This window comes from Pyrgilauda ruficollis, unplaced genomic scaffold (genome assembly GCF_017590135.1).
Source record: "Pyrgilauda ruficollis isolate IOZ18807 unplaced genomic scaffold, ASM1759013v1 scaffold7, whole genome shotgun sequence".
Lineage (NCBI taxonomy): Eukaryota > Metazoa > Chordata > Aves > Passeriformes > Passeridae > Pyrgilauda > Pyrgilauda ruficollis.
The window spans coordinates 11,813,090-11,835,988 of NW_024528821.1; the positions used below are offsets into that span (position 1 = coordinate 11,813,090).

At 39.1% G+C, this 22,899-nt stretch overlaps 1 protein-coding gene across 2 annotated transcripts in view; it reads right to left on the bottom strand.

Moving 5' to 3' along the window:
- The window catches only part of AFF2 (AF4/FMR2 family member 2), a 333,484-nt gene that overhangs the window by 229,972 nt on the left and 80,613 nt on the right, over positions 1–22,899 (bottom strand). For both annotated transcript variants that reach the window (XM_041485178.1, XM_041485177.1), the window contains exons 2-3: positions 17,967–18,087; positions 10,570–11,460 (exon numbers count right to left, since the gene is read on the bottom strand). In XM_041485178.1, the coding sequence (XP_041341112.1) occupies positions 10,570–11,460; positions 17,967–18,087 (1,012 nt within the window). The remainder of the gene's footprint in view (positions 1–10,569; positions 11,461–17,966; positions 18,088–22,899) is intronic.

The window sequence follows — 22,899 nt, forward strand, 5'->3', positions numbered from 1 at the left end:
TCTTCATTACAGCTAAAGAACTGGCTCTGAAAAAGGGATGAAAATTACAAGTAAATAGACATCTCTCACAAAATCTGATACTTAGGACTAGGAACTTAGAGCAGGCAGTATTCTAATAAAAGCAGAAAAACCCTATTATTATCAAAATAAATCAAATATATTCAATATATCAAAGAATATTAAAAACTGTAGCAAACAATTTTCTTGATGAAATGCAGGTGCAGTTACATCTTAATAAAAAGTGTTTACGAAAAGAGCATTTGCAAATTTTAATTCTTCTTCTCCTCTGAAGAGCAATAATTCTCTATATCCTAGTTTTGCTTTCAGTCCTAAATAAGTTTAATTTAGACTGATCGTTTATGGCCCAATTTTGCTTCTTCTAATCAAAATCGGAAAGCCTTAGTCCTCATATGGAATTATTGGCATTACCCACAGCAATACTATCACAAAAGGGCAAGACAGGTCTGTATTTTACCATCGCCTCAACATCCCACAAAAAAGGGTCTGCTTCTCAGTCTGGTTTATTTTGTTTAGCTTTAGCACAGTGAATTGGGTATTTTATGTGTCAAGGAACTGGCAAGAACCAGTTTATCACTACACAGAGGGGAAAAAGCAATAGCACTTGTATGTAAAAATTAGTGAGATTTAAATGTACTTCTTTGTATGCAGTATACAGAAACTTGGTGAATGCAGCCCTGCCTCCACTCCACTCCACTCTGCCCAGTCATTTTCTATCTGGTAGAAATAATTTATGACAATGAAAAAATATCAACCATTGGCACAGGCAATGCTTATCCCCTTATTGGCTTTTTGTCACTCCACAGACATCAGGAAACTTTAATGGTCAAGTTTTGCTCTCGGAAATACTGGCAAAGCTCGAAACCCCTGATTTCCAAACTTTGGATCTGCAAACCATTTGTGGTCCATGACACCACAGTGCGTGGTGCTCGCCATAAACCCCTGTAAATGGTGACCTTTGTGATCACGGGATTGTGGAACAAATGATGTGGTTGATAGGATAACTGTTTGGAATAAAAAGTACCCTTCTTAGTATTTCCCTAGCTAAATTTGTGCCATATTTCATGTCAGTGTGAAACTGCATGTGTTGGCGGGAAGAAAAGATGTTACAATCTCTCTCTATTCCCATGCAAAATAAACTGTGAAGTTTTTCTTCACAAGGAAGGCACTTAAGAAAGCTACTCCTGGATGCAAAGAGAGGTTCAAAATTAACCATGTTCAAGTGTAAGTAGCATATGTAGTACCAATTATATTTTTGGGGGAAGTTCCAGGTTTTCTATGACATGAAAGTTAGGGTTTCTTGACATCAAAAAGGATTAAACTGAGTTAAGGTTACTGACCAAGAAGTGAAGGAAGCCTTCATTCAGGATGAACTCTAAGTGATAAAATCCAAATCCTGACTCCCACAAGCCACCTGAGGATTCTTATGATTTTCTAAGTTTACAAAGTATATATTAGTGTTTTAACATATTTAAGAAAGAATTATCTCAATGTTCATATTTAAAATACCGGCAGATGTAAATGGATGTCTGAGTATTTACAAATAGCAGAAGTAATTGCCAGCTTGTCTTGTGGATTTAAGCATCACAGCTTGCATTCCAGCGAAATATAACCCAATGAGTTTACACATCTGGGGGATAAAACAATGGGAAATTATTCTGAGGACATGTGCAAAGGGAAAGTAGCATGTATCAACTGAAATATGTTTAGACTGGCAGTATTAATTGGCAGTATCAATGGGGATTGAGGCTTAGACCTATGACCACGGACATCTCTCAGAGATCTTTGTGAATCCAAGCAAAATTTCCAGGCTCATTAGCCTGGAAAGTGACTGTATCTGTACTTATCTTGCCTCTTCCTCCCTCAGCTCCCCAAACCTTTTCTTTAAGCTCAATGTTACAAGACAAATAGCTACTTGAGCAGCACCCATAGAAAAAATGAAAATCACCACTGACCTTTTTTAACTTTCCTGAACTGAACATACATAAAATTATCCCCACTAATGTGATTGTGGGTGACCAAACCTAAAATGCAACTCCAAGAAACCTCTTGGAAGTGGTTTCTTCATGAAAAAGAACAGTCATTCCCTCTAGGAAGAGAAATGGATACTCTGTGGGCCAACCATGGCCTCTTACTCTCAGTGAGGAGTTTGGTATCTATAATGCTACCACAGGTATCTCTACCTGCCTTGTGTGCATTAATTTAATAGTATGGATACTGTTTGATTCATTTGCATGCTTACCTAAATTTATGCTATTCTGCTGCTCTTAAGATTCACTATAAGAGAATGGAAAACAAACTTTGCAATGACCCAGCAGGAAGAGAAAGGCAGAAGTGAATTCCTCTACTCACAACAAGAGACCTAGTGTTGGTATTTGCTACACCACACTGATTTTTCACAGGACAGATTTGAAAACTTCCTTTGGCCTGAGATGAAACTCTTAGAATTTTTCAACTGTTTTTCTCCTGCTTTATTATATGGGGGAACAATCCAATGTTTCTTTTAAAATAGGACATGGTATCACTCTGCCATAACAAAAGCCTGGTTTAGATTGGTTTATTGCCCAGTTTTTAAATGCACATTGCCACAGCATTTCAGAGGAATGTATTTACATTTACCTTTCTAAAACACACAGTATATTATGTTGCAGTTAAAAACCCACAAACTCAATCTGATATTTCTTCACTAATTTATTCCCAAGCCAATATGTATTTTAATGTTCCAAACTGTTGCTAATTAACACATGGAAATATTTTAACATGGATTTTGATTAATTCCATTTAACAGTCTAACCACTGCTAAAGCATATGTGGTGTGTCATTTCTTTCTTTTGAGGAAGGCATTGGCATTAAATCTTTCAATCTTCCTGAGCACCAAATGCTAATTTCAGGAAGATTAAATAACAGACTGCAGCTACAGTTTCCTTTCTTTACTTCCCAGAAGGTGAAATGAACATATTTATGTGGGAGGAATTTCTTTACTGCACAAGCCAAAATACAGAAATTAGATTTTTTTCCCCAACACTGCTAATACACCAGCAATTGCCTGCCAACTAAATAACTTTAACCTATATCTGCAGTTCATGGAGCATTGCCAAGTTATATGTTCAACTTTCTTTCACTGTGGTTTTTTTTATTAAAGTATTCCCATATGATGTTTTCACTTGCAGCTCCTAAATGCTTTTCCATACTTGAAGCAGAGACTACAGCTCACAGTGGGGTGGCTCTGGCCATAACACCAGAAATGCTCATATAAGACCTCCTCTGACTTTCACATTTTGAAGGTATGTTATACGTATGATTCATGTTGTGTTGTGGCAAAAAAACTTAAAATCTGAGTGTAATTCTGCATGTCAACAAACAAAAGGACAGAAAACAGCCTGAGGTGTGCATGTGAGTAAGGACCTCACACCTGTGAGAATGCAGGAGTCAGAGCAGGAGAGGCTGCCTGGGACCAGGGGTCAGTGAGTATCAATGCAGCTGTTCATGAGATGGAGTCTGATCAGCTTAAGAGCAGTTAAGCACTTCTGTTCTTGTGATCTCCATCAGAAAGGTGACCACACCTGAGCACTGCAGTGGCTCTTTCCCATATGGTGAGTCCAGTTTCACTGTGCTTACACCCCCTGTCCACGTGCTGCCCTATGGTGAGCATGTTCCTGCTGAGAGCCCAACCAGAGCTCACTGCACATTCACTTCACACCTGCATCTCCTCCATGTCCTCCTCACCTCTGTTGTCTGAATAACCTTTTCTTCTAAGTCTTTCCCTAGGTCTTATTTTACCTTATGTTGCAATATTCTCTGTAAATCTTCATTCGGCTTCTAATATATGGTGCTGTCCCTCCTCCTTTACCTTTCACTAGCTGTATTTCTGTCTCAACTGCTCATGTAACATCTGAAGTGTTTCATATTTGATTTCCTACTCTGTCTACAATACCCAATCACATTCTGCACCATTCAGCTGTCCTGGCATTTGCAAGGAGCATTCCAGTTGTTCCTTACTGATCTACACCTACCAGATACAACAGTCTAATTTTCTACTTGACCACCATTTTCATCAGGATTAAAACTTTCTTCTCCTGCATTTATACCCTATTTTCTACTTGACCACCGTTTTCATCAGGATTAAAACTTTCTTCTCCTGCATTTATACCCCCTGATTATCTTTATGCTTCTTTTTACATATTTAACAGGTGTGTGTTGGATGCAATGTTTTCATCATATTCACTAAATGAGTGGCACTGTGAGAAAGTAAATTATAGCTTCTAGGGAGAGTCCCTGCTGTTATACAAGGAGCAAAGGCTGTCCAGAGAAGCCCCAGGTTCAGTCCCAGTGATGATTCACAACAGCTGTCACTGCCCATGCAGAAATGTGTGCACACTCTCCTGCCTGCACTTGAAAACATGTGACTTCTGTGTTCTCATACTATTTAAAACCTCAGTTTCTCTACAAAGAATAAGGGTAGTGAAAAAAAATCTGAAAGCAATGACAGGAATAAGCAGTGAATATGTAGGTAGATTTTTTCAAACTAGCTGTATGTTACTTTAGAGGTTGCATCAGCTAAAATAAAATTTAACATGGCTGGTGGTAAAGTTTTAAAATGGCCAGTCATTGTAGTACAGAAGGCCAAATGCTGATACCTGAATATCTGCCCATCCTGTTCTCAGAAAGAAGCAGGCATGCTATTCACTCAAGGACTGATCACAACCCAGAGTGAAAACACACATCATGTAACATTCCAGTACATGAAAATGGCATTTTCCCATCTTTTCTTACATGAGCATTGTTTATTTCACTGTTCAGAGAGAATATTTTTATGAAAGCAGGTCATGATTCAGAAGAGTACTGAAAAATAGTGCAAAGGCTCCACCTTTATTCCACCTGCTGGGCTGGTCCTAAAAGAATGCCTTTGTTAGCTGACAACTAAGCAGACTACTAATAAAGATCCAAGAACATCCTTCCTTATCCATTTGGACACCAGATAGGTGGATACAAGGTGCTGAAAAATTAGCCCTACCAACTCCTGGTTATTATTCAAAAGGTACATTAACAGTCAACATTGAGGTAACATAACACTTAATGCTGGTTTTATGCAGCTTGTGATATTTTCCTTAAAAAAAATGATTGTTCCATAGTCATACAGCAAATTTAATGTCAAAGTTATGAATACACCCTACAGTCCCCCTGCAGCCTTTGAATAATGCCTTCACATCTTTGCTCAAGCCAAACAAATTCTTCTACTGCTCTCCCCAAAGCCTCTGAGGTCATTTTACTTTGTGACATTTCATAAGACACCAAATGAGACAAGCAATTACTCTGGCACTGGGAATTTCAAAAGGTTTACAAAAAAAATAAATCACTCTTCAAGACACCACAGGTCTCACTCTTCCCAGAGTTAACTGTAACTTCACTTAGACTCTTTTTCTTCCTCACAGCAAGTCAGAATTAGGAATAGCTTACAAAACAAAAACCACTAAGAAATGAACAATGGGAAAGAAGGAACCTAACCCTTCATTTCCCAAACCAAACACACACGGTCAGTTCTTTCAGCCACACTTATTCAAGTGACTTTAAGTGCCCTGTTCTGAAATGCAGACTTCCCACTGGTCACAGTGGTTCAAAATCGGGCCCTAAATATGCTCATTTATGTTTGATTTAAAATAGACAAGCTGTCCTCTCGCTATCCCTGCAAACCAGCTTTGCTAGCCATTGTCCAGGCCATGGGACAGTAGCCTTCGAAAGGCCACAATAAGAGGTCCTCAGTCGAGTGGTGTCATATGGTCTTCATTTAGAAGTATCATAAGAACATTACTTCTCACAGTATTTACAAATTAAAAACATATGGCTGTAACCTCTAATACTGCAAGAAATACTGCTCTTTGGGTTTGTTTTTGGCCTCAGACTTTTGAAATATGAACCAAGCAAAGGGATTTCATCTTAATGCGTGATTCAGCCCATTCTTCTTCCAAGCTCAAAGTCTGGGGGACAGCTAAAGCTGGCATTTGAAAAAAGTGATTTACCCAGAACTATGGTAATGTACTACAGTTGGCAACTAGAGTAGCATGTATATCAAAAAGGGGTGGGGCTGGTTAAAGGCATCTACTTTCTAATAAATTTAAAAATAAAAAGGTATTATGCTGGCTTTGGTTCCTATAGAGAGTTTTATAAGTCATATATAAGCCTCTTGCATTTACTATTTAGGTTCAATCAATATGGTTATCTACCTGTCAATTTTTCTTGCTCTTTAATGCAGAAGGAGAACAGCCTTTTTTATAGCTAGCTCAGAAAGCACTAAGCAAATCAATACATGCAGCGATAACAGAATGATTTGAAACATGTAACAGAAGCTTATCACTTTGCAGTATACTGAACCCGTCAAAATATTTTCCTAGAAGTAAAATGAAAATAGAAGTTCTCCATTTTTTATTCCATAAGTGGAAAGTGACATAGATGTCGTAGGCCCTTTGGATTTGTTCCTAGCTTTGTATTTTCAGGAAAATTTTGTACATGAGCATTTGCTACTTTGCAGGAACATGAAGCCAATTCTGCTATGAGATTTAAAAACTGCCTTGAGAATCAAAAATTATCTCAATTGCTCTTGATTCCCCATCTCTAAACCATTATTGGAAATCCATGCATTGTTCTGGGGAACTGGGCATAAGGTTTTGCAGGAATGCAGCTTCTGATGTTCCCACAGACCTTAAAACCCTCTGCTTTACTCAGTGCTCCCAGTAATTTGTGCTTGAGCCCAGTCTGAAAAGTACAGGCTTTCTTTCAGCTGTCACCTGCTGCGTTAGTCAATTTGAAATAATTTATAAGCATCTGATTCCTAGAGGTTTAAATATACATACATGTATCAAGATTCTGGATTTTAGAGCAGCAGAGAGAGGATCAGATGTTATTGTGGTCTCTAACATCTACTTTTTTGAAGAAATGCATAGGATTTAACTATGCAGCTCTCTTTGAGTGGTAAGTAACAATCATCTCCCATCATAGGATTTAAGTAGGTGGAATTCTGCATAATACAAAAGCTCTTTGCAATATTCCCGGCTTGCCACAATTTATCAGATGTTAAACGCAAGTTCAAAATTAATACATACGTATTGCAATGTAAGTATGCACGTAAATATGTACTAAAGAGATTGGAGTTAATAGGAAAGGAACAGGAAATAATGTTTACAGGTTGAGGCTTTCTGTCATTTTCTCTCCCAGTTTTAGCTCCAAGACCATTGCTATCAACTCTGTGTCATGAGATCTGGTGGATTTCTGCATGTGCCCCAGGAACTCCCATCATGGCCCAATGGCTTCCCAGTTCATGAAGATCTGCTCCACAGCTCCTGAACCTCAGGGGCTACCAGGCCTGGGCACTGCTGGTTACACTGGGTTTTGCTCAAGGCACCAAACCATAAAACGTTTCACCTTCACCCTTAGAAAACAATACTGATATGAAAAAACAAGCAAAAATGTAAAAGAAATCAACAGGATCACAAAATCACAAAGAAACCCTTCCATGGCATAACTAAAAGTTTACAGAGGCTCTGCTACTTCCATTTCTCCACCAGAAATGGCCACTGATGGTGAAGTCAGGTCTGAACTAGCTCTGTGTGGGTGAGCCAAGGTCTGGGAATCACACAGCAGCCCCCACTCAGAGGCAAGGATTAGTCCACAGGTGTGTAAGAGCTGCTGACCACCTCCTGACCCCAGCTGGTGAGTCTGTGTGAACTCACTGTGAATCTCCAGGACCTCAGAAATCACTGACCCACGATCCCCTGCCCGGCAGAGACACTTTGTTAATGCCAGCAGTGAGGCATTAACAAAGCTGTCTGCACAGAGCAGCAGAAAGATGGATGGGCATCTCTGATGGCAGAATTGGGCCCAGAAAATGAGCAAAGATTCTTAGAGCAACACCTCAAGTGACACAAATTATGTTATAAAATTGATCACTTCCTTACACATGGCAGAACGTTTCCAGGGCACTCAACATCTTATTCCATTAAGCCATGATAAATGACACCATATTTCCACATCAGTCTGAGCACTTCTTTTAAATCTGCTTGTTCAAATATTTGGTTACTTATTCCCCTCTCTCTCTGTAAGATAGCAAGAACAGTCTTTTTCTTTTCCTAATGGATGCCATTATTGCAGGACCATCACCTAGGAATTTTATTTCTTTACAGAATTCCCCACCTTAAGAACAAGCAAAACTTTGAGAGAATCACTAAAAACCTTTCAGTGTGCATTCTATCTGCATACACTTAGGAACTTGAAAAAATAGATTCAGATATAGAGGAAAACCACAGAGCAAATTATGCAGAAATGCCCCCAAAACAATTCTCCTATTGCTAGCTTGAAGATCACCACCAACACGTGGAACAGTGTTAAGATGGAAACCTATGGAGTAGGAACAAAATTGTTTCAAGCAGATCACTATGGCTCGAGGTGGCTTGGGAAGGTTCATAAATTGATAAGCACCACCAAAGGATCATAAGCCTCCACATCAATTGTATAAAGATTACAACAGAGCCACTCACTGCAGTCATTCTGAAAAGGTTATGGGTTTCACAGGTGTGCACTGTCAGTTCTGATTAAGCTTAAACTAAACCAGTTATCTATAATGTTGGATTGGAAAGAGTTTTATAGCTGGACGTAAGGTAAATCAAATTCAGGATACACATCTGTGGAAAAACAGAGGGCCAAAGTTCACAGTCCTGACACAGGCGAAAAAATCCAACTCTCCAAACTCAGGAGGAGCTTTGCCTGTAAAAGATCCATCAGTCTGGCTATTGTCCTGTGTTCTGTCTCAGAAAGGAAAGTTATTTTCTCACAGCTTTGGGTTTTCTTTCCCTCTTCAACTTATTATTCAGTCTCAAAATGCAGACTGCTTGAAGATTATTATCTACTTTCGATTCTAAATTGCCTAGAGTTTACAATTTTTCTGAACATGAAATTAATTATACACCTATACTTTTCACTACACAGGATATAAACTAAAATAGCAACAAATTCATAATGCAATTTTTCATATTTGCAACTAGGAATCCTTCCAAAAACAACAGTTCATATCAGAGGTTCCTAGAGCTATGCAAGAAGGATGTGGGTGAAATTCTGCATCCAAAAAACATTGTTAACAACTCAATCAATTTCATAGTGCCAGGAGTTCACTCAAAAAGTAAAGAAATTAAAAATGCATTCTTAGTAGTTGACACGAATTGCAAAAGGTACAATTTATTTCCAAAAATACTTTGCATTAATTCTGCACTTTAAAGTGCTTCTATTGACTCATAGCGTTAATAGATGGCAAGAGCGAAAAAAAGTATTTGCTTTTGCAACATCATTATTTCCTTTGCATGCAATTATTTACTTGCCAAACAATGCTAGCGACAAATCGCAGCAGACTCTGAAGTCATCTACACCAGCAGATTTTTAACCCAAGGTAAAAATAAACAGAAACATCTGTAAAGTAATCTTGCAGAAAGCTACGTTTATTAACAAATACATTTCCTAATAAAACACCATCTGCAAGCAACCCTCAGCTTCCACTTGATATAAATAGGCCTTTTACTGTTTTCAGATGCAGTTCCCAGAAAATTATTCCAAGCTCTACTGCAAAACACATCAGTCTTTGTTGCTGCCTGGAATGTTAATAAATAACATCAAGTTTTTAAATAGTCAAACAAATTATTGGCTTGAAACAATTATTCCAATAGAAAAAGCTGACCTTTTGCAATAAAGTAGTTTAAGAATGCATTGCTCCTCATTCCTAGGATAAAAATATTACCAAGCAGGGAAATATTTTTGGGAAAACAGAAAGCTATGAAAACCCCATCTTGCAATTCTGCTTGTATGTACACTGTACACCTACCTTCCAAAGGTTACAGGCTTAGAGAAACTCAGACTAAGAGAAAAAATACACAGAGTATAAATAGTTCAATCCATATCCTTATTATACATTTGTGCTTGGAATGGACACGAATATGAACCAACTAAAATGTTCCTTACAGGACTACTGTTCTGACCAGCAATACAAAATTCAACAGATTAAACTGTTGGTTGCAGAGACTGGGACCGAATCCCAGTATTAAGAGCTCTTCAAAACGCATAAAAGCTACAATGGGACACATTTTCATAAGCATTATTCACAACTTAAGTCATATTAATTCCAATAAAAAGAAAAAAAGGAATTTAGCAAACTCTGCAAATAAACTCCTTACTGGCAGGACTGTTTAATACCACTGAAATTTGAACACTGCCATTTTTCCTTAGAATTTAAAATACCAATCTGTCTATCAAACTACCTACTAACTGAGAATTCAAGAGTGAAAATTGCAGATGAACTGAGATATTAGAGTACCCTGTCCAGAACCAGTACATTAAACTACATTAAATACTGCTACTGGGACTACCACAACAAACCACCGAAAGAAGTCATGCACATTCCAGAAAAAGGAATTGTATTGTTTATTCCAGTAATGCAACTACATATTTCCAGAGAAAAATATGTAGTGAATGTAATACTCAAGCAGTACTAGAGAGAAGATATTTTAAACCACTTACTTCACTAACAGGAGGAATGTTGAGCTTTGGTACTTTGTTCTTCGAGCTAGGTGTGTTCACTTTTCCTTCCAGCAGTGCTCCAAAGGACTGATTTCCATATCCACTCTCAATCTCTATTGGGGGTTTCAGTTCAGGTGAGTCATTGGGTACCTGGTCCTGACCATCCATAGGCCTGACATAAGCTGTAGGCTTTTGCTGGACCATGCTGTTCTTACAGTGAAGTCCTGGCGGGAAATTCTGAGTGGAAAGACCATTGTTTGCAGTTAACAAAGAAGTGGAAGGAAGTGGAGATCCAGGACCATGGCCTACAAACTCAAGCTCTGTGGGTGACTTCGAATGACTGTTTTCTTTGTAAGTGTGTTCTCCAGGTGCTGACTTTGCATGAGTGTGCCTTCTCGAATGTGAAGATGTTGCCATAGCATTTGCTTCCTCAGCTCCCCCACTCTTATGCTGCTCACTCTGGCAGTTATAGAGATCTTCATACCTGCCCTGTGACTGGTCATGAGAAGAGCTGTGCTTTGTCCGACTCTGCTGACCACTGGATTGGCTTGGCTGGGCCCCACTGGAGTTGTGACCACTGCGTGACCAGTCTGTCCTCGACTTCCTGCTGCTCTGGTGGCTGTGCAGCAAAGCAGAATTAGATGACAATGAAGAAGGTGGAGGCATTGATGTTGATGAGTTGCCGCTGATCTGATGAGATGGGATCATCCTGTTCCTCGGTTCTGGGAAAAAGTTCTGTTCATTTTTGTCAATGGGTGTCTGTGGGACAGAATTCTTTGGGATTCCTACAAGGTGGCTCTGGTTGGAGTGGTTGGTTAACAGATCCTTCATCTCATCATAATTTCCCAATGTGTTCTGGACACGGTTTGCAAGGGCGTCGCCTTTATTTGTCTAAAATATATTAAAAAAAAAAAAAGACAAGAAAAGCGTGAGTAAATTCCTGATTTACAATTTACTGCTCAGAATAGTTGCCTTAGAAGATGGCAAATGTTAGCTGTTTAATGGTGTCATGCTGACATTTAATTAAATTTCAATTACATTTTGCATATGTTATGTAAGAAAAACCTATCAATAACTGTGTTCAAAGAATCTCTTGAAACAGGCTTGCATCAGTAACACTTGTCTACTGCTTCCCATTTTCTTAAATATGCTCTCAGAGAAGTGTTTAAATTGCATCAGTTATGGATGTTAGGCGCAAAATAAGCTGGGTTTATGTCAGAGATGTTGGGCTTGTGTATTTCATATCGTGCAAAACACAAATGCACAATTACTGGCTACTGAGCATTTGAATTGTAATCACAGAGTTGATGTAAGTACGTTATTGCTCCGTCAGCCCCTTGACCCACAGTCCTGCCATAAATAGAAGCTGGGTAGTCTGTAATAGCACCAAACTCTTCACTCCAGTTTAACTTCAATTACTTTTCCATAGAAAGTAGAGTTTGACCTGAAGTATCTAATCTGAATCCAGAGAAGAAAAAGCTTCTACCACATGCTATGGTAGGTTCAACTAAAAGAGCATTCAAAAATATTTTCTCATGGAACATAAACAGACATGACTGCCACATTCTTAAGCATCGGGATTCTTCTGCTGTCTGCAGGCTGGTTGTGTTTCTTAATCCTGCTTTTCTTTGATTTCCAGTAATTATTAAATAAATACTGACTCATATTTGTTTCACTGCTATTACGCTTTTCCTTTTGAATAATTAAGTTTCTTTTCCCTTTCATTTGTAAAAAGCTGGACAAATAAGCTGGAAGCTATAATTAATACACAGCTGATTTCCTCTCTCTTCCTGTTCTAACTCACCCCACACGGATGCAAAGCAGCAGCCTTCCTACTGACCTTTCTGTTCTATTGAAGTGACCAGCAGAGAACTAAAACATCTTATTCCCCATGCTCATGGCTTTACAAGACTCAAAGGATAAAAACAAAGCTGAACTACAGCTCCTGTTCAAGCAGATGGTTCAGTTCTACAGTCTGGAATTAAATGACAAAGTTATGTCATGATACAGCCAACTCTACTTCTGTTTGGAGGGGTTTTTTCACTCAATAAAACACGTAGTGCCACAGTCCAATGGCACCTTAACACCAGGCCATTAAGATAGGGAAAATCAGCAGCAGGAGCTAGTGCTTGGTTAGAGTATCACAGTTCTTTGGTGAGGGATCCTTCTATGCCCCTGATCCCACTTTCCTCAAGTATTAAAGAGAAGTTTGAGTGATGAAAAAATTCATGCATGGATTTCTCCTGAAATATCTACTTACATTAGACACTGCTGAACTAGTCAGAGGATGAGCAGAGTACTGAACATGCCATAAAAAATGTTAAAAAAAGAAGATAATAAATGCAAATTTCCTTTTGCTCATTCTCAGAGATTGTAACATATATTAACACTGCACTGAGGCAGTGATTTAAAAATTAACTGTTCAATGTTGTTCCCATCTCTACACATTTTGCCAGTGCTCCTAACTGATACAGTTAATAATCCCAGTTGTGGAGAACCACGAATCACTTTAATTCACTAAGTCCCTAGGTTGGTCATTTTAGTGGCAAAAATTATATTCTAGCTAAGCCAAGAATAAGCTCTTTGTATATGAGCAGTCTCCTTCAACTGAGTTGCACAATGAGCTGTTTGGGCAGCAGCCAAAACCAGGCTTTCTCTGCTCAACCCCCAAATTTAAAACAAGGAGATTCCATTGTGCTTAAGGGCCCAGCAGGAATTATGATTCGAAGTCTAAACACTTACATACTTGTTCTGTTTCCTCCCTGCCCAAACACTTTAACTCCTTACGGGATAGAACATGGGAAATAGTACCAAAAAAACCCCTGACCACCAACCTTCACCTCTGTGGTTCAGCTACATTTCCAGGGAGTATTTACCTTACTTTCCAGAAAGCACAAGTTAAAAAAAAGAAAAGGTACTGACAACATATTATAACTGTAACACTTCAACATCCTAGCACACTAAATGGCTCTTGTCTAGATCCTCACAGAGAAAATGTTTTAACTTGAAAGTAGATCTTTTCAATTATTTTATGTTGGAGGTACTTATTCTCCCAATGTATTTTTTTTCATATGCCATATGATGATAAATATAATTTTGCTTGATATTAATTCTATTTTATGCCTAATGTTCAGATCCTGGGGATAAAAGACACTGTATAAATGTTAGGTGTTATTATTTTTATTATTATTCATAGTCTTTTACAGGGAACATTAATAAAAACCTATTTACTGAAAACCATGGAGATTAAATTATTTTAAACATCCATAGCATATTTTAGGTACACTAAAGCTCATATCCAATGGCTACTGAAGTCTCTTCAGTGGCGTTTGGACCAGACTACAAAGCAAAAAAACCACTATTAATGGTAATTTGGCTTACATTTAAATAAAATTAGAGCACACGCAACTAAGATCAGACTTAGGCATCATATCACGATCTGAATGAGCTCAGGAATGTAATGCACTGTTCCATCTGCATTGAAGACATAAAGCATAACAATAATGCTTTTACTTCGTTTCCACAACAAATTCAGGGCTCACACAAGAAGCACAGGATTCTTGAGAAGCCCGGATATCAGCATGAGAAACACAAAATCCAGTCATAATTTCTGCTTGCTCTTTGTTACTTCCAGACTGGGGACAATTTCTACCTTCATATGCTGGATAATTGGCTGATTTCCTAAAGAAAACCTCTGTATGTCTTATTTCTTGAACAGCATGCTGAATCACAATTTTGTTGCTATCAAGGAAATGCAGCATTTTGAGTATTTCAAGGCATAAATTATATGCCTGGTTTATGATTCATGGCTAGTAGCATTCCCCCTCATTCTAGGCTTCTGTTAATTTAGGAAATGCACATCTTCCTGCATTTGCTTCTGTTTCTTTCAAAAGCTATCTATAATAGAATCCTACTGGAAGACTAATTTGCTAGCTAGCTATTGTATTATAGTTTTACAAAGGAAAGAACTAATGCACTCAAACTTATAGGCCCCATTTACAAGTGTTTTTTGAAAATTTGTGTGAAACTTGAGGTTTCATAATTCATTCACTTCCTCATGCCTCATAGTTAAACTAACCTCCACGGATTAGAAGCTGAGATCTTTTTTATGCTAAGCTTGAAAAGCATAGAGGGGCTTTACCTGAAAAAGATAAATGATTTAATATTCACCAAAGGCTTCACAATGGAAATGCAGCCCATTAGGTTCTCTTTCTCAAGCTGAACTCTTCTGAGGCAATTCCTTTGAAAAGTAACAAAAATACTCCTACTGTTTTCTTTTAAAATACTCATCTGTGAGTAATTCAAAACATTAAAAGGTATCAACAATTCAGTAGTAAAATTACAGCTTCTCTCAGGAAAGCTCCAACACTGCTTTTTCAAATGTCTGTTGCTGTTACACTGCAGGCCCTTCTCTGATCCCTTCTGCAAAATCCAGCATGCACAGGTTGCACCAGGGTTTGAAGGCAGGACCTGCAACCCACTTGCATTAAAGAGCAACACAACCCTTACTGCCTGACCTTCCCAAAATAATGCTGGATGTCATCACATTGTCAAAGGTGTTGTTTTCCCACATGAGACAGTGGAGCTTCAAAAGGAGACATTTATCTTTTAACAAGCATGGGAAAATGTATTTTATACACCCACAGAAATAAGTATCTCTTTTCATCTAAGTGCACACATACATAAACTACAAAGAATCAATGTAGAAACACGCATTTGTCCAAAACTATAATGAACACCCACGTTTTATTTGACAGAGGGAAAGAAAGAGGCTGTAACAGCTAGAGCAGAGAGATGATAGACGAAGGCAGATACTCCACACATCTCATGATACACAATGGCAGTAGGCTCCATGAGAAAATCTGAGCTCCTTGCTCTTTTAATGCACCTTTTAATATCAATTTCTTAGTGCAGTCTTAGAACAGCTGCCAGTTGTTCAGTCTTTAAAACTTCAGAAACAGCAGTGGTGGTTTGCCCTACCCTGACCCTACCTAGTCCCTCCTCTGGATACTGTTGAAGCAAATGAGGAAGGAATGATAAACAAGTAAGGATACTAGGTCTGGGAATAAAAGAAAGAAAAAGAGATGTTTCCTATTTCCTGAAACCTGCTATTCCCAACCTTCTCTTTGTCACTGGAGTCTCCATGTCAGCTCCCAGGCTCAGATCTTTCAGAAGTGTACCAGCTGTACCACGAGCTGATGCTCAGCAGCAGAGCCAGCCCAGTGAGGATGTGGAGCCACAGCACTTTGCTGGGCAGTGTTTGATCTCACTTTGCTCCCACTGAGAGTGACCAGAAGAGACAAGTGCAGCTTCATGTGTGCACAAGGCCTTGAGTCTCATGTACACAGAAACATCTGGTCATCTCAAAATAGAGAAGAGATTCAAACAGCACTTGCAGGATATTTGTTCTCACATCAGGGTCTCTTCATTTTATTTTAGAATAAATGCAAACTCCTGAATTTAATTTTGCACTTACTTAAGGATAAAAATCACTACATATCCACTAAGAGTTAGATTCAGCTTTTATTAGTGCCTAGGAAACTCTACTGTGGCTGGGTCTTAGCAATGCAGAACTTAAAAAAAGGAAACAGTGGTTTATCACTGTGTCCCTTTTCTTCCCCTAGGTAAAGTGAAGGCAAGACCTACCCTTCCTATTTAGTTTTGCTTCTACCTGTTTTTTCAAATTTAAGACTGATTTAACTACTTTTGCATGCAAATTTCTCTCAATTTTTCTCTTTCACAATTTATAATTATAATGCTTTCTTAGGGCCATATTGTATTATATTTTGCTTAATCACATGAAGTTTACAAACTTCTCTGCCAAGTAAGTGAAAAAGCAACTTAAAAAAATTTGCCTAGAAAGACCACCAGGATAATTTTTGGCTTTTTAGTCATTCAGTTTTTGAAAAGAAACCCCGTACTCTGTGTACACTTGGTGCAAATACACACCCACTAAATAGATCTAAAATCAGATATTGTCATTCTTATTATACAATAGATATTGGTGATATATGATTTTAGTTCTTGCCACAAAATTTTGCAGTGTTTTGCATACTGGTCTACCTCCTGAAATCCAAATAACCACTTACATTACTCTGATGGAATTATCCATACAATATTTACAATCATACTGAGTAGCTACATGGACTAGCAATGTTCCACAGGATTAGTTCAGCATGGTATCACTCACCAAATATCTGTCATGGGTAAGGGATTTCAGCCTTGGGTAGGGGAGGAATCCTTACCCCTGAGAGGCATCCCTGCTCAAGCAGAGGGTCACCTGGGGTGCAGTGCAGCTGCACTTCAGGGAGAGATCAAACTGGGCTCAACCTGGTGGTGATATTTACAGGGTAAAGTAGTTGGCTGCTAATCAAATAGACGAGATAGATGTCTTCACTTTAGCTCTGATATCTTGCTCTGCACTTTGGTTATCTTCCACTTCAGGGCTTCAAAACCACCTTTTGAAATGTTTGTCAAGACACCTTCACTGTCTCGAACATGAGCCAGGGGCTTTCCAGATGGCAAATTCATGCCAAGAAAGAAAGGCCTGTTGCTCCTCAGCCAGCCTGAACCAAAGTGCAGCCAGGAGTTGAGTGCATCCATCACACTTCCCTGGTCTATAATTATTAGACACCATGTGATAATAATGGCAGTCTTTTCTCCTCCTTTTTGGGTGATATTCAAAGGGCCCTCATCCTCCCTTACAGCTGCTAACAATGTAAAATGGAAAGATGAAGTGGTGGCCTTTCAATGGATGTCACTGATTGGGAGGAGAAAGAGATATGGAAATTTACATTCTGATGAATTCTTTAGGGAATGTCTTACTGAAAATCAAAGCAGCAGAAATCATAAAGGGGGACATCCCTTGGTGATGAAAATCTCAGGCAGCAAAGCTCCTTAGAGAGAATAGGACTTGTAACAAAAGTCCCTTTCATATCCTTGTTATGCTCCCCAAAGATTCAGTCTCCCAAAAGACTTCTTTGGATGGTTATGATTGCACAAGAAAGATTATGGACTCATTATTTGTAGAGAGGACATTGGTTTTAAAAACCCAGATATATTTTCTTCCTAAAAATGAAAGAAGTTATTGTAAGCTTTGTAGGTCCAAACCACTTGTAGAAATACCAGCTGCACTTACTTCTACTGCAGGACTTTGCTGTGTGTTAAGAGGAAGAAATCTTGAACTGGACTGTAACAAAACTCCTGATTCTGCCAATGCAACCTGGGTAGCACATCCAGTTTGCTCTGCTGCCATATGCTGATTTGGATAATCAGTCTATTCAAGAGTGGAAGTACCAAGGCAGATGCAATACTTCCATTTCTTAGAGGTGATGAGAAGCTTTATCTGTATTTGTGTAAGACATTCTGCAAATTCAAAATGTAACAATGTAATTTACCTTGTAGGGTTCCCCAAAGAGGTTAAAACCTGAAGCAAAGAGATCTTCATCTTGCTGGACTTCCTGGTTTCTTCTCTCCCATTCCTTCCGCTTAAGTGCACTCCGGTCTTGCTCATAGTGACTGGAGAAAGACGAAAATGACAACACATTATTTTCTCCATCATTTTGTTACATGTTTGTTACTATCAGTAATAGCAACAAAATATCAGAAACAGTGCAACTCTTGAGGACAATTCTGAAAGAAAGAGCCACTGAATAATTTTCCCAAATTTAAATGTGGAATCATAAAACTACACAAAATTGGGCAGTAGGGCAGTCAGTACACTTCTAAAATGGAAAGTGTTTTAATGAAACAATGAAAATATTGTTTACCAATTTACAGAGCATTATGCAGAAGAATAAAATACATTCTGGCATCTTTGTACTAGCAGCCTGTAAACACACGTGCACCTGCAGACAAACACACACACGTGTGCCCACAAAGCATGGGTCTGTGCAGGGAAAGCAAATGTGAAGGCAAGGAAGCACAGCAACATCTACAAATCCATTACACTGAACATCCACCCCAAAGCTCCAGTTCAGCCTCGTGTGATTTAGACCACCTAATTCTGTCCCACTTCTTGTTAGCAATTTATGTATGGCTTCATTGTAGATGTCAAAGAGGGGTTAAGAAGTGTTTTGTAGACGCAGGCTGCTGGAAAAGATTTTAGGATCGTTGATTCCAGGATCAGATAATTCTACACACAAACACAGAAAAGGATCTAGCAGCTCGGTGCAGCAATGGTGAGTGGCACTTATCTGTGTGTCAGCTTGCTTTGTGCACCTGCCAGACCTAGATGACAGGCTGAGAGACCACATTCACTTCTCCCCTGAATAACACTGAAGTACTTTGGTCTCTTGGCTCTGCAAACTACCTCCTGCTCCTCTGAGGGTAGAGATATAATTAAAACCCTGAAGGAGAGGGAAAAATAGCAAAGGAAAGAGGAAAGGAAAAGATGCATACTTCAACTTGCACTGACAACCTCTCGTGTGACAAGCATTAAGGGACACTTCTGTGCTTTCAAGCCACATTTGATTTCTTATGAGGCTTTTGGCTCTGCTTTGTGTCAGTTAATTAGCTCCCGAATTCCAGATGACAATTTGAATAGCAGATTCGGTGCATGCCCTGATGTTATCTGCAGTAAGCACAATCTCCCTGATAGATCCTGACCGTGCGTGCACACATCCACACACAGCCTGTATGTACAGATGCTTACACACAAACACACATATTCCAGCTGCAACAAAGAACAGTTAATTCTCCTGTCTCTGGTGAGAATGAATTAAATCTCCATAGAGCTCCACTGCACTTGGAAGATAACCAAATATCTACAACTTTTGCCTTTTTAGCTCAGCATGATATTGTATTGAAAGCTTCACACCGAGAGATATAATGAGGAATGAACTGCACAGTGATGAGGCTTTAACAGTGTATAAAGTCACTGATTTCTGAGTGAAACCACAATTACTAATTTGAAGCACCAGCTAATTAAAACCACAGCTATGTATTTAGCCTCTTGTTATACCTACTGCAGTTTATAATTATGAGGACCTCTTTATCTACTCAATTAAAGTTCTTATGATTCAGGCAGGTTGTGTTTGAACCTGCAAGCCCTGTGGAGAGCACAGGAAAGCATATGTCTGTTGCCTGATGACTCCATGTAGCCTTACACTTATACACTTGTTTTTATACAGGCAAGGAAAGAAAAGAAGAAAGACATGCCACAATGAGATTTCTAAATAAAAAATATGAATTAATAATTGGTTTAAGCAACTCAAGACCACTCAGACTTGGATTGAATAAGGCTTGATTATGGCTTGTAAACTGAATGCAAAGCCACCTACATAGGTTGAGCTGAATGATTGCCATCCACATTTTCCTTCTACAAATTAGAAGGCTGAAAATATGCCATGTTTTGTTTTATTTAATTTAATTGTTTATAACACCTCCTGATGTACCGACATTGCTAACACCAAAAGCAAACTCCAGAACACTGTTATAATCAATGCAGTATTTTTGCAGAAGGTAGAATACTGTTTGCTGGTCTCCTGAGGGAGACAGAAGGGAAATTGTTGTAAGGTCACTTTTCTATTCTACATATGACCACATTGCTAATGTAACCCTGTAAATCACAAGCAACCTGTTCACTAAAAGGTGAAGGGGGGAATTCCTTTCAAATCCTAAATCAAGATTATCATCCATAAATACGGGAGTAAGTGAATGCAAGCTGTTTCCCAAATTTGTACCCAAAGATGAGGCCAAGGCTGATTCCATCTCTCCCCACAGCTTTGCTGGAGTAGGGGGTGGGGTTAGCCCAGAAATAATCCAGCCCAGCAGCAGCAGGAACACACTATATTTATCCCTCTCATGGGGGAATCTTTCCAGAGATTTCTCTGGCAGTTTGACCCATAGACTGTGTGACTCTTCAGCAGGATCAGGTCATGGTGAAGTTATAAGCCCAGTCTCACAGATCTAGTCTAAGCAAGATTTTATATCCTGCATAAGCAATGTTTGCTATGGAAGCACTCCCATCCCAGGACTGCCAGCAGTCTTCACTTCAGAAAGAATTATTCATGAAAGTTAGAGCTGCATTTTACAGCTTCCCAGTGGCCTCCTCGGCCTGGGGTTTCACGGTGAAATCCTGGGCACATTCAAATCAAACAATGTGGCCACTGAAGACAGAGATCACAAAGTACAGCACACAACACATCTCACCCCTCATGTGGGGTTACAGCATGTTGTTATCTAAAAGCCAGCTCAGGTCACAAACATGCAAACTATTTAGGAAACCAAGTGAGGCATTATGCCATATCCTATCTGAGAAAAAGCAGCAAAGACCCTAAGACTGCTAAGATATGCTTTATGACACATTACAAAACCACGAATTCAAAAACTATGAAAACAGCACTGGTGTAATTCCAAGTAGCATAATCACTTTAAAAGACATTAACTTAAGCTAACACAGTGTTTAGCATGTTAACATTAAAAGTTTGAAAATACTTGCCAACACAACATAGTGAAGTACTTTTCTTTCATTGTGTTTAGGAAAGATTTCTATTTCAGGCACCCAAGAGGTGAGTACAAAGGCACACCTCAAGCCCTAGTCCCCAGCAATGTTTACAGACTACAAAACTGTGAGAATCCATGTTCCAACACAAGCAAAACCTTAAGCAAATTGTTACCTCTGCTTCAATCCAAATCTCACTTTCATATATTCTCTTGTGAGAACAAAAAAAAAGAATAAAATTAAAGCTGTGTTTTGAACTTCCTACTAGCACAGTCACAGGGCAGCCTTAAGTGTACAAAGTATCTAAGCAAAAGGAAGTGGGTGTTCATCCTGTCAAGACCATTACTTGGTTTATTTCTCTGCAAATGTACTTTTGCTATGACAGTGCTTGACACGGAGCTGATTCTGGCTACAGGAAGTCAAATATTGTAAGATCATACACAGATTAGGATAACAACTTATTTGGGTTCTGTGTAATTCAAAGAGGGATACTGATTAGATCTTAAGGCTGCAGTGCACTGAGAACTTAGTGGGATGCTCTCCAGAAAGTCTTAATGCAGACACAATGCAATCTCTGGGACTTATGTTTAATTTTTAGCTTAACTAATGTTCTGTGAAATACAGATATGTGGTTAGTGGTGAAGGTGCCAGTGAAAACTATAGTCAGATACTGTGAGGAACATCAGAGTTCAGTCTGTCTCACTTGTATGAGAAATACTTTATGACTCCTCTAAAGCCAGGAGAGGAGGATATCACAATAAAGGCTTTCATAAACATTTTATAAAAGAGATACAGAAGAAAACAGCTGTAGGCCACAATATTCACTATATCCAAGAGGGCAGCTCCCTAGACACAACTACTACATGACAATGCAGCTTAAATATGTGAGCTCTATTGTTTTGTTGCCACTTATTAGATTAATAATTGAATTTGAATGGGGAAGCCTGTATATAAATCTGAGAAGATCAGAGCAGTAAGAATAGTACAAGAGCACAGGAGACCACCAACCTACAAATTACTAGTGTGGTGGATATGGCACAAAGAATAGCAACTACAACTGCAATGCTGTTTTGGTATGCTAACACTGGGGCAAAATGCATTTTGAATAACAGCACTGGATATTTCATGCTTTGCAATCAGAGCAGCACACACCCATTTGCCATTCTTCTCAGCTACAGGCACAGTGTGGGGACAGTGGTGAGCTGCTGCCCTGTGACAGGCCAGGTGCTCAGCCTGTGTGAGTCTGCAGAGTGTCAGCAAGGACAGCAGAGCTGCAGCTTCACCCCCTCTACAGCCCACGATGGCTGTAGGACAATCCAGCCCTGTCCCTGGAGAACAGAGGAGAGGAGGAGGTGGCTGAGGCAGAAGGAGGTTATATCAAGGCAAAAGATAACAGACATACACATAGGTTTTGGACTGGAAGCTAAAAATGTGGATCTGGAGATAAGAGATGAAAGTCAGATGAGCACTGGCTACAAAAAGGAGAACTAAAAGGAGAATAAAATTTCGGGCACTGGAAAGTACAGTGCAGTCATCTCTGGTGAAAGTGAGAGGATGTGGTGCAAAAGATCTGGAGGAAAAGAAAAACCTTTTAGGACAGACTGCAACAAAGTAAGAGGTTATAGGGAAGAGTTAAAGGAAAGCTGATGAAATGAGACCAACAGCTAAAGGCTGAGCCCTAGCGTTTGGGGTTTATTTTCAAAGTTGTGCTAACTAAAGCCACAGAAGTCTCCCAAAGTGCAGAAGACTAGGAAAGAGCCTGAAAGACTGGAGAAGGAGCAGAAGAAAGAAGTCAGACCAGACAAGTTTGAAGTAGTAGTCTCTGTGATATCAAGAAAAAGTAGAAGAGAGAAAAATGATCAAACACCTCATGTTGCAGACAAATC